Source organism: Arachis hypogaea, chromosome 17 (assembly GCF_003086295.3).
Source record: "Arachis hypogaea cultivar Tifrunner chromosome 17, arahy.Tifrunner.gnm2.J5K5, whole genome shotgun sequence".
Taxonomy (NCBI): domain Eukaryota; kingdom Viridiplantae; phylum Streptophyta; class Magnoliopsida; order Fabales; family Fabaceae; genus Arachis; species Arachis hypogaea.
In genome coordinates this window covers 5755787-5769233 of record NC_092052.1, presented here as the reverse complement: position 1 = coordinate 5769233, position 13447 = coordinate 5755787, and the positions used below count along the sequence as shown (strand labels likewise).

At 34.1% G+C, this 13447-nt stretch overlaps 1 protein-coding gene across 1 annotated transcript; it reads right to left on the bottom strand.

Moving 5' to 3' along the window:
• Positions 1–353: 353 nt before the first annotated feature.
• Positions 354–1538, bottom strand: LOC140180460 (uncharacterized). Its single transcript, XM_072221634.1, has one exon. It carries the CDS (start codon positions 1536–1538, stop codon positions 354–356), a length of 1185 nt encoding a protein of 394 aa, XP_072077735.1.
• Positions 1539–13447: the final 11909 nt, after the last annotated feature.

Below are 13447 nucleotides of genomic sequence, written 5' to 3'. Positions count from 1 at the left end.
AGCATGTTGTCGCTGAGCTTCATTTTTTGAAATGTGGAATAGAACAGAACATCGGCACTGCTCCCGGGATCCAAGAGTACTTTTTTTACCAGCAGATCCCCTAGCTGACGGGTGACTACCACAGGGTCGTCCAAATTTTGTATACTGGAGTTGAAGTCGGCGTGTGTGAAAGTAACTTCTGGTTGTTGATTAGTTATTTCTGCATCTTGCTGTGGTCCGTTTACCGAGCATATTGCCCGGAACGATCTTTTCCTTGCCGAATTCGAGTATCTGCCACTAGTGTATCCTCCTGAAATGCAATTGATTATACCTCGTGGTCTTTCGTATTGGTTTGAAGATGCCTTCTCTTTTCCTCAGTTTTGTTGTTCGGAGAGCTCGTTTGTTGTGGAGCTGGGGCCGCGCTTTTGGATGTGACCCCCAATGTATTTGTCGAGGTGTCCTTGCCTTGCTAGCCATTCTAAAAGGTCTTTGGCGACCACGCAGTCATCAGTATTGTGGCTGTTGTTCTGGTAGAAAGCGCAGTACTTGGATTTGTCCACGTTCTTTGCATCTTGGTAGGTACCAGCTTTTCTTGGTGGCTTGATCAGTTTTGAATTCAAGATCTCTTTGATTATGTCTTCTCTCTTAGTGTTAAACTGCGTATAAGAATCAAATCGAGGTGTTAGTTTAAAACTTTTCTTAGTACTTGAGCTCTTATCGTCTTCGCGGAAATGTGACTTGTCAGACTTCTGAGCTTGTCTGAGCTCCTCGATATCAATTTGTCCCTTTGCCTTCTCGCAAAATTCTGCTAGAGTCTTCGGCTTGGCTACTGCGATTGTCTCCTGGAACTTTCCGGGTCGAAGGCCGCTTTTAATTTCGTGTAGATAGACCTCGGGGTGGAGGTCTGGTATACTGATTGCGACCTTGGTGAAGCGGGTCATGTAGTCCTTCAAGCTTTCATTTGGTCCCTGCTTGATAGTATTCAAGTAATCGGAGTCGTGCAAGTAAATTGCGGACCCGGCGAAATGCTCTTCAAATAACTTCGCCAACTGCTGAAACCGCGAAATGGAACCTGCAGGCAAAGCACACAACCAATCAAGTGCAGGGCCGTCTAAATAATTCAGAAAACAACGACATAAAACTGTATCTGATGCACCATTGACGATCATTATTGATCGGAACTTCTTGAGAAACTTCCTTGGGTCTCCGAGTCCATCATAAGGTGTGAGGGTCAGCGGCAGAGTGAACCTCTTTGGCAATTCGAAGTTCATTACTTCTTCTGTGAAGGGTCCTACAAGGTCGTCGGCCTCTTCCTTTCCATCTTCGGGTTGGGGTTCTTCGGATCGGGCAGTCTCCGAGACATGAGAGGGTTGGGACTGATGTTCCTCGTCTTCTGCCTGCTGGCGGTGAGTATCGTTGTGCTCAATCCGAGCATGATTTAGTTCAGCGATTTGGGCAGCCATTATTTGGTTCTCGTCGGCCATTCGTTGATTGGCTTGTTGTAGCTCAGCTACCATTCGCATGAGTTCGGATAGTGGAGGAGGCAGCACGTCAGCCATGGATGCAGATGGAGGTGATGGGACCAAAAGAAAAAAAATATGATTTTCTCGGCCCCACGGTGGGCGCCAATTGATCTTGCCTGTGAAATAGATCGGCTTCAATTCCTCGAAATCGGCCGAGCTATGTGCTACAATGTTGAACGTCCGTCTCCTGAAACCCGAGTTTCTTGTGTTCGTTGTTTGTGCGAGAGCACGAGCAATACAAAGAGGGTGGAGTGTACCTGCAAAGGAACTCCGAAGCTTAAGTCAGTGTGTATTCTAGCTTTTTTGGAAAAACTTAGGAATCTAGAAATGTTCTACTTCCCTTTTATATGATGAGTTCCTTGTCTGTTACATTCTCGGCAATAATCTTCGAGTAATTGATATCGTAACCGACCTTATTTTGCCGTTTGGAACGTCGGTTACGATAGAAATATTAATGTCGCCGAGCTATGGCTCATAAGTTCCGAATAGTAACGGAAAATGACGAGCTATATCATACGTTGATAACGGCTATGGGGCCGAGTTATAACGTGCAATAATGACGATCATATTACAAGATAATGACGACCATATCATATTTAATTATTAATATATTACAATTTAAATACACACCCAAAAATCAAATTAGTTAGAATTCAAAATTTTGAATTTAAAATTTTAAAATAAATCTTAAACCATCTTAAATCACTAGTAAAATCTTCACTCCGTAAAGATCCAGAGCTGCATCGCCTCTCCCTCCTCATCTGTGGCCGTTTTCGTCTTCTCCTGCGTTGGGCACTCCTCTGCGACGATCTCCTCCTTCGGCGACGCGTTCCTCCCCGCGACGCACACTTCCCCTGCGTACACCCCCGCGCCTCCATTGATGGGCTCCTCTCCGTCCCTGGTCTCCTCCCTCGCGCCACGCACAACCGCCCCCTTCTCCCGCGCCTCCCCTTGTCTTTTCCCCCACGTCGCATTCCTTCTTTCTCTGGTATTTCTGCTTGCAAAATTCTAAAAAAATTTGGTTGAGTTCATTCATAAAGATATGTTATCCTTTTTTTTCGCTTAATAAAAAGTTCTATTTTTTTAAATTTATGTATAACATTGGAAGTGTCTGTGTTTTATTTTAAATGTATTTGTGATTATAATTTTTTTTGCACTCATATGTTTGATTTGGGAGTTGTAATGTTAACCTAATTTGGATGTGTCAATACTTAATTTTGGATGTGTTTATGTTGTTCATTATGTTCTTATGTACATATATAAGTTTTTTTACATGAGTTTTGGATGTGTTGATAAAATATTTAGAGTGCATTCTTATAATTTTAGATGTATATTTGAGTTTAATTTTTGCTGTGTTCAATATGTAATTTAGAACTACAATGAGAATAATTTAAATGTGTTAATACATAATTTAAATGTGTTTATGTTGTTTATTTAATTTTAGATGTGTTTTTGACATGAGTTTTAAATGTTTTGAATAAAAAAATAATTAAAGTGAGTTTAATTGATTTTGAAAACTTCACTTGATTTTTTTAAAATTAGTACACGAAAAGTTGTTACGAGTTTTATGGTTTAGTTTGCAAAAAATTAATGTATTGCAAGTGGTTACAAATTTTACGGTGATAAGTATATTCAAAATAAAAGTGGTTCCTTAAAAATAGGAAATATGATTAATTAAAGAATTAAAATAATAAAATATTAAATTTAAAAGCAGAATAAAGGCTGAATTTTTTTGTACAAGTAGTATTTTTCATATTATTAATACAAAATAATAAATGTTAAATGTTCTTTTAAATTGTATATATTATTTAAAATAATATATTTAAAATATAATAAACTAACATATTTTAATAAAAAATTTATACAATTAAAAATTATATCAATATTTTTTTATATGAATTTGTTTATTAAACTTCTTTTTCTTTTGCAAGAACAATTAAAATATCATCGAGATATGATAAACATTAACATAAATATTTAACTTTATTTTCTATTTGGTTCGAATTTGGTCAGTAATAAAATATGACATATATACATATATATAAATTAGAGTCATACAATATAGATTATCTAATATAACCTACCTTATCATACATATGAGCATATGAAAGATTAATACATAAAATATTTAAAATATAAATTCTATGAAAAACGGTTTTGACAAACAAATATATTGTGTTAAAAAAATTAATACTAATTTTTCTATTTTTTTATTAGTTTTTTTTTAATAGATTAACTAGATATGTAACACGGCAAAGGATTTGATAGTCTTGGAACGTTTGGACTATTAAATGGTACGATAATAAAACATGTTTTTTAAATTTTTTAATAATTACTAAATAGTTTTTATTTAATTTTAATTATAAATTAATCCTTTATATATTATTTAATTATAAAATCTATTTTTGATTTTATAAATTATTATTTTATCATTCATCTATCATGTTTATTAATAATCAAAAACAAAAATAACAACTAATGAGATCTTCTATTAATTGTAATAATTTTTTAGTAATTCGAATCGATTAAAATTTTATCTTTGATCCGTTACATTCGTATAGAATTGTAAGATCATATTTCTTAAAAAATCAATGAATTTGATTCACAAAATAATCGATTGAATTTCACGTTCTCATAATTCAATCGATTAAACATGGGATTAATATATATTCACTGTTTTCCGTAAGCTGTGTTATTCACAAAGAGTGTGAATCTGAGTTGATATTTTAGAAGGAAAAGAAAGGGATGAGAAGGGTTTGAAAAGTAATTGAGAGTCTATTTAATCGTCAAACTTTTCCATTCACTTACTTTTGCTGCAAAAACTCAACTCACAAACACCCGCCAAAAGAGACAAACCGGTTGAAGAAATTTATCTCATTGTCTCAAGTCACTCTCAACACTCGGGCAGTGTCCCAATTAGATGAAAATATGGAAAAGAAAAGCTTGTAGCAGGAGTATTGGATGTGGCCTTAAGTTTGGGAACATAGCGCAAGCTTGAGACTATCAATGCAAATAAAACTTCCGCATGCATATCTATCTTTTCATTTTGAATTACCCACTGATGCCTAATAGCCACAAAAAATGCTCTCGAATTATTCAAACATTGACAGAAATGCACCCAAATTTTACTATCGACAAAAATACCTTTAAATAATTTAAAAATATTACAATATACCCAACGGTAAATATATATTTTCAAAAAATATCTTAGAGATTGAATTTTGATGTGCTTTTTTACAAGAATAATTAAAAAAATGAGATATTATTATTCTTAAAATTTGATAATTTTTTTCTAAGTATATATTTTTTGTGATTTTTTAAAAGTATTATTAGTTGTTAACAAAAAATTACAAAAAATATATACACAACCAAAAATCACCAAATTTTAAGGATACTAATATCTCATTTTCTTAATCATGCTTGTAAAAAATTGTATTAAAATTCAATCTCTAATATATTTTTTTGAGAAATACATATTTAATGTTAGATAATCTTGTAAAAAAACTAACATTAAATATGTATTTCTCAAAATATACATTAGAGATTGAATTTTGATGCAATTTTTTGCAATCATAATTAAAAAAATGAGATATTATTATTCTTAAAATTTGGTGATTTTTTGTTAAGTATATATTATTTTGTAATTTTTTAAAAGTATTATTGGTTGTTAACAAAAATAATTATAAAAAAATTATATACTTAACAAAAAATTACCAATTTTTATGTATAATAATATATTATTTTATAATCATGATTGCAAAAAATTGCATCGAAATTCAATCTCTAAGGTATTTTTTGAAAATATACATTTACTATTGGATATTGTTGTTGTGTTTTTAAATTATTTGAAGGCATTTTTATCGATAGTAAAATTCGAGTGTATTTTTGTCAGCATTTGAATAATTCGGGAGCGTTTTTGGTAGTTAACTCATTGATAAATTATTTTTTGTTGAAGGAAGGAGTATTTCAATCAAAAGTGCATCCTGCTTCAATCAACAGTGAATATATATTTAAGTAATAACTTTACCTAAATTATAATCTCTGAAAGGACGATAAAATACTCAAATTATCCTAAATTTCATATATATATATATTTAATTCTCAAGGAGAAGTAAAAAAAGATAAAGAGATAAATCAAGATGCATATATTTTTAATTCTCAAGGAGAAGTAAAAAAGATAAAATATTCACAAAACATTCGTATTTCTTCATATTGCTTTTAACATGAATAATCGATTGAATTAGAAAAAAATCTACATTCTACACATCATTTAATTGATTGTGTAAAAGTTACAATTAATTGATTTTTGAAAAAACTATATTATCATTTAACATTTAATCGATTGTTTTGTGGGAAACCAGAATTTCAATCAATTGAATTATGGAAAACCTGAAATTCAATCGATTGTTTTGTGAATCCAATCGATTGATTTTTCTAAGAAACACGATTTCACAATTCTATAGGGATGTAGTGGATCAAAGATAAAATTTTAATGGATTAGAATCGACAAAAAGATTATTACGATTAATGGAAGATCTAATTCGTTATTGGTTTTATTTTTTTATTATTAATAAATATGATAGAAGAACTATAGAAATCACGAGAGAAATTGGACAAATTAGAAATTACACGTAAACCGTTAAAGGGGTATAACGGTTAAGGTTGGAACATCGTAAATCGATGTACCCCTCTCACAATTTATTCAGTTTTGGCATTCGTGAAGAAATCACTAGAGGGTTGTCGCGGTTTCTTCTTGTCTGTGTTCTAATGTAAACCGCTATACCCTCTAACAGTTTACGTGTAATTCCTAATCCACCCAACCCCTCTCGCAGTTTCCATAAATATGTAAATGTTGTATTTCCATATGCAATATTTAAAAGTTGTAATTTGGTAATATTAGTTTGCGAATAATTTATTTTGGTAACTTGCCCTAAATAAAATATGCAAAATATTATACATGATCCTAATTTTATTTGGAGAAGGATTTGTGAAATTTGATTTTTTTTAATATGATAAAATATTAATTGAACTTTGCTAGAGAGATAATGAGAAATCTTGACAATGTGTACAATGGACTGGTTATTAAGCCCAATAAGAGTAAAAAATAAAAACCACTCCACAAATTACCCTAAATCCAAAAACTCTCATTCAGTAACCGTTTTCACCCTGACATCACTCTTTCTCCCCAATAAGCAGCCACCATGTATCCCCCTCCTCCATCACCATCATGAGATCGTCATCAAACAACCATCCACGTCATTATTAAAATAACAGAAATTCTTCGCATACAAGCGATTAAGGCTTGTAAGCCTTACAAGTTCAATTAAAACTAACGCTCAAAACGCGCTGCTACTGTTACGTAGGTTTCACGTGATATATAACAGAACGTGCGAATATATAACTTCCAACTTTAAAAGATTTCGTTTCCTTCTTCGTTCTCCTTCTTACCAAATTTCTTCGTTCTCCTTCTCGCGCGTCTTTCCCTGCCTTTTTTATCGTTCTTTTCCCCTCCTTTATCACTGGTTTGTTCTTCGTCATTGACGTGAGTTCCTCTCTCTGTAACTCTAGCTTCATTTTTTTATTTTCTGATTTCTGAAATCAAATTTTGAACTCGTTTTGAAGATAATGGATGATTCAACCTCAGATTGTCAGCTGAATCAGGGCTAAGTGGATTATGAATTTCAATCTAACGAAGTTCCTGAGGTTTGATTTACATTCAGCTAATTACGATTACTCTGAATTTTGATGCAGTTATTCGTCTATGATTGTCTAGCTGAATAATTGGTGATCATTGACTGTAAAATTAATGCGTGAACATAAATCTGTGGATTGAATCTAATGTATTAGTTTTGATTAATTATCTGTAATTTATAGCAGACGCTCGGGTGTAGATAAGAATTTTTTGGGTGTATTTTAGGGGAAGCTTGGGTGTATTTATAGTTTATGGCTTTTTTATTTTAGTTGAGTTGTTGTCGTTCGGGTGTAAATCAGACATTATTGGGTGTATTTTTTAGTTTTTGACATGGTGTATTCTGCAGCCTCTCTGTGTTGTTGATGACCAGTTTGTTCCGAAGGTTGGAATGACCTTTACCACCCTTGAAGATGCTGGAAAATTTTACAGGGACTACGCCAAGGCTGCAGGTGTTTCTACAAGAGTTCAGAGTACAAATAGGGAGGGAAACGAGATTAAGAATCAGCTGATTACCTGTAGCAGAGAGGGAAAATGGAAATCTAAAATATCTCCGACCGAGAAGACAAATTAGACAACCGGTTTAAACTGTCCAGCAAGAATTTATATACACACATTGAAGGATGTTGGTGCTTGGATCATTTCAAAGGTCGTGCTGCATCATTCACACCCTTGCTGTCCAATTAAAGCAGAGATGCTCAAACAGCACAGGAAACTAAGCATGTCCATTCGTCGTACAATAGATAATAACGAGGAGGTTGGTATTAGACCAAGTAAAACTTACCAATCATTTGTTGCGGCAGCTGGGGGTCACCGCGAGTTAAATTTTATGAAAAGGATGTGAGGAATTACATTACGAGAGAAGTGCGGAATGTTTCTAAACAAGAAGATGCAAAGGAATTCGGGAAATATTTGTTAAGAATGAAAGAGAAGAATCAGAATTTCTTTTTTGAGCTTGAACTCGAGGATGATCAATCGATTAAGTTGGCTTTTTAGGCTGATGCAAGAAGTAGAGCTACCTTTGAGTATTTCGGAGATGTTATTTCATTTGACACCACATACAATACAAACAGGTAATAAAGTGTCCCTGTTTATGATGCTAAATTAAATGTTTTTTTATGAATCTGTCGCAGAGGTGTATATTGGGTGTTTTTGGGTGTATAAAATCATTTTTTGGGTGTACGTAATGATTTTTCATTCTGCACTATGGTAATTTATTTCAGATATAATTTGGTTTGTGGTTCTTTTGTCGAGGTGAATCACCACGGTCAGTCAACACTTCTTGGATGCTCTTTGATGAAAAACGAAGAAATTGAATCATTCAAATGGTTATTTCAATGTTGGCTTCGTTGCATGGGAGGAAATACTCCGAAAAGGTTTTTCACCGATCAATGCGCATCAATGAAAAGGGCTTTAGAGGCTTGTATGCCAACAATAATTCATCGTTGGTGTATTTGGCACATCATGAAGAAGATTCCAAGCAAATTAAACAGGTACAAAGGACATGCAGAAATTGAACAAGAAATGAGCCAAGTTGTTTAGAACTCTCATAGTAAAGACTCATTTGATAGGAATTGGAATGATTTTCTGCTGAATTTTGGTCTTGTGGACAACAAGTGGCTTTTAGGTAATGTTTGTTTAAAATCTGCAGCAGAGGTGTAAATTGAATTTTTTCGGGTGTATTTATAGTCTGTTTTTGGGTGTATTCTGCAGATCTCTATGAAGACCGTCATATATAGGTTTCAATCTATCTGGATCACCACTTCTGGGCAGGGATGAGAAGCACACAAAGGAGCGAGAGCATGCATTCATTTTTTAACAAGTTTATTACCCAGAACAGCTCGCTTATTCAATTTGTCAAACAACACGATAATTGCCTCGGAAGCAGGGAGCAAGCAGAGAGAAAATCAAATGATGCAGATTTTCATACGGTCATACCGTGTGCAACCAAATCCTCCATTGAAGCTCAGTTTCAAGATGTGTACACTCATCAAAAGTTTAGGAAAGTCCAAGCGCAATTCAGAGGAAAGGCGAATTGCATCACCAAATTAACGAATTCCGCTCTAGGCTATTCAGTATACGAAGTCGGAGAACAAGTTTTCAGCTCAATATTCAACAAGTTTGTGGTTACTTACGACTCAGTAGCAGCTGAGGTAAAATGTCAATGCTTATTATTTGAGTCAAGAGGGATATTGTGCCGTCACGCACTAAGCGTGTTAAGCTTTGAACGAGTAAGCCAAGTGTCACCTAGATATATACTGGAATGATGGAGCAAGAAGGTAAAGAGGCGACACACACACATCAAGAGCAGCCATGACGAGCCACTGTTGGAGCCAAGAAGCAAGAGGTTTGACGAATTAGTTTTTCGTTCGCAAAATATTTGTGAATTTGCATCAGAATCGGAGGAGCTGACTACAATTCTGCACCGTGCGTGCGATAACGTCATGGTTGAGATGGAATCATTGAAAGCTAAAAGGAATGGGACATCTTCTTTATCTCACGAAGACGTCAACTTGGAATCCGTTAACGAGCTTCAAAGCCCTCCAAGGATTCGAACAAGAGGATGTCCAAAAAATAAGCTAGGTTCAAAGTTGGACAAACAGATTGCAAATGCCACAAAGAAGAAGAAAATGAAAGCTTTAAACGAGGTAAAAGTGATGTTCTTTAAATATGTGGTGATTGAGTTTAATTTTCTCATTAATAGTTTAGCTAATATGTGAGTTTGTTATATTCAGTTAAACCTCTTTGATGCTGCATCAGTGATGCATTCAAATTCCAGCCAATATCAAGGACATGTTATGAATTATCAGTTCAGGGTACCGGCAGCAGCGGATAGCTCTTTGGGTGTATAGTTACAGAATATGGGTGTAAAAGCACTTTTTTTTGTGTATTTTTGTGAATTTTCTTATGTTTCATATTTTACATATATATACATATATATATTTCACAATCTGCTGTTTATGTTATAAAATATTGTTTGTTTTTTTTACTACAGTTTAAGGGTTTTAGGGTTTAGGATTTTAGGGTTTAGGGTTTAGGGTTTAGGGTTTAGGGTTTAGGATTCAGGGTTTTAGAGATAAAGCATCAGGGGGATAGAATTTTGGATGTATATTCAACTTTCTTTGGGTGTAAAAAATGTCAGGTCATGGGTGTATATTTGGTTTGATGTTTTCCTTCATATTATAGTACCTGTAATTCAGATATTTTGAATACAGCAGAGAGAATTTTACTCATAATTGGCAAATTTTTATAGCATGTGTTCAATTTGTTACAAGACTATATAACAGTTACATTAATCAGTGTCAATATTCTTAGAATCTATCTGACAATATGGACTCAATAACAATGATGATGGCTTGGACAGTCTTATTGCATTACTTCCCCTAATGGCTTCAGCTTTGTCTTGATTCATTTCATGGAATAGAATCCGGGAAGCATATTCTACTCTAAAGTGGTCCACCTCGTCCTACAGTTAAAAAGAATATTCTATTTAATCAACCATGTTAATTGAGTAAAGTAATACAGAGTTATTTAGTTTTAAACATATTTACCTGGGTCCAATTGTCCCACTCATACTTTTTTCTTTTAATGTTTGCGGGCTGAAATATCTTAAGCCACTTCATTACGTAGATAGCACAGTCATAGCTGAAAACCAAGAAAATAAATTACAAATTACATATAGAAAAATTTCATTTTCAGAGTGAAAGATTTATACCTTGTCTTTTGGCCTGAGATGTGAAGGTATGATGGTACATTTTCCTTTTCCTTGTCCCTTGTCTTCAGAGGTGCCCCCCAGCATATACTTTAATTCGTGAAATTACATATCCCTTAAAACACAAAACAAATCAGTAATACATGAATAAATTCAATAAAGGGATACACCCAAAGGAGCACAAAGTTACACCTTATATTGAACATAAATACACCCAACTATTAAAATACAGAACACAGAACCAAATTACAATGAATGTATTCAGGGCAGTTCTCTCATCGGACGGAGATTTCGTGTGATATGGGTCAACTATATAAAATTTTCACTTTCTTGTATCAGCCAACCATAACCACTAATGTTGTGAATGGCAAACAGGTGCAAATATCTTAAATATGTTCAGATTGAACAATGTTTTAGTTTATTTGGCACATAAGTAAAAAATGGTAATAAGAAGTTTTAGAAATGAAAACTTATATAATGATGCAATGCTAATTTTTTAAGGTCCAAGAAGGGTATAAACATTAGGTAGTCTTCCACCCTGAACGGCTTATTCGTTTTAGGCCGTAAGAATACCCCTTGTGGATGATTTGCAATGGCCATGTTCTGTAAAAATTGTGAACCACCAAATGAATACAGAAAATACACCCAAACGAATCCAGAAAATACACCCAAATGAATACACAACTTACACCTAATTTAACACAGAAAATACACCCAAATGAACACATAAAATACACCCGAAGGAATGCAGAAAATACACCCAAAATTTGTTGAAGCAACCCTTACCACAATATTAGGGGAGAGATAGTATACTTCTTCTTGAAACCTTTTAATCTTTTGCTGGTTTAAGATGAAGCACATGGTAGAGACAATCTAGAAAAAGATGTCGAAATCAATTTTACATCAATTAGCATTGCAGTTAATTTTGGTGATAAAAATATTAATGTTATTGTAATATTACCTCAACTTCTATATGTGTTTCAGCTGCGAGTGATGCAAGGTGGAGTTTTGACAAAGTATATCTATCTTGGGCTTGGAGTGTGCAGACCTTGTCAAACTCATTAGTTAGTCCATCTGCGTATGTCTTCACTCGTATGGTCCAGAGGTAGCATTTCTCTTTCATGTCAGAAGTATCTTCATTCATCATCACAGGAGTTTCAAACTTCTCGAAACTCTCTCCGCCACTTTTTTCTTTTTTGTCACCCCACCACTTGAAATTTTTTGTACCAGATCCCCTAATTGTTCTAGCAGTTTTGGAGTTTCTGTAGTTTTTGCCCTCCCTCCATCTTGCGTTGACGCTCCCTCCTGCGTTACTGCTTCTTCTTGGCTTGAATTAGTCAAGCCAATGTTGAATGATGGCATTGGATCTATTTTAGGAACATACGATGCTGTCCGTGCCATCATCATCAGCGCAGTAGCATCTTCTGGAGCTGGATTACTGCGTAATCATGTATAACGTATTATAAGAATAAGAATATACGAATGATAACCAAACATTGATTTTACTTTGATGAACTTACATTTTAGATGGAGCTGGGGGAAGCGTGGGTTACATAAAATTAATCATGTTATAAAAAAAACTAGTCAGAGATCAATCATGAAAATATACACCCCAACAGGGGCAATATACACCCAAACTGTAACCAAATACACACCCAAGACTATTTCTTACCTTTTTGTAGTTCCTTCAATTTGTAGCACAGGGATTGGTTCATTTTCTGTCTCAGGTGTTTGTTCAATTTCCGGCATAGTAGTTATTTGGAACAGTAGTAGACAAACTTGAATCGGAACTCTAAACAAGAAGAAAAATAAAAGGTTAACAAAGCCTCCGAAAATAAAAAGGTTATAAGGTTGAAATTTTCTTGAAAAACTCACATTGCAAGCGCTTCGGACTGTGTCTCTTCCCTCACAACCATCATGTTCTCTTCAGCTGGCTCACTGGCTGACTCTACAACCAGACTCAACCTAAAATACACCCTAAGAAAATTAAAAATACACCCGAAGCATTCAAAAGAAAGACAGGCTTTGTTTTTTGAGAACTTACATACTTGCAGTTTTTGCTTTTTTTCCTGCCTTTTTTTTCTCGAATAAAACATTAAAGGGCTTTTTTCTAAAAAAATATATATACATAATTAGAAGTAGAAGGTAATAAAAGAATAAAAGCAACTGTTATTTGAAAGAGAAATTACATGCTCTCTGTCGGTTTGTTTACGCTACTTTGGTCTGTGTGTCCTTGAGATGAAGGATCACCACTTCTAAGTTTACGTCCGGTATTCTAAACATAATAGAGTACATGTTATTCATAAAAAATACCATACTGTTAAATCAGGATAAGAATATTTTATCAAATAAAGCTTCTTACGTTTCAGATGAGACATAGTGGCCTTTCGTCGATCGCAGGTCAGCTTCCTTCTCCCTGAAAAACAACAAACAATTATTAGCAATGAAAATACCTTAAAATCTGAAATATACACCCCAACAAGACATACCCCTGTGCAACAGATTTTTTATTGTTTTCCCTTAAGAATTCATTTAATTATTCAG

What these genes read in the sequence shown, in the direction of transcription:
- LOC140180460 (XM_072221634.1), bottom strand. Translation starts at nt 1,538, where the DNA reads ATGGCTGACGTGCTGCCTCCTCCACTATCCGAACTCATGCGAATGGTA.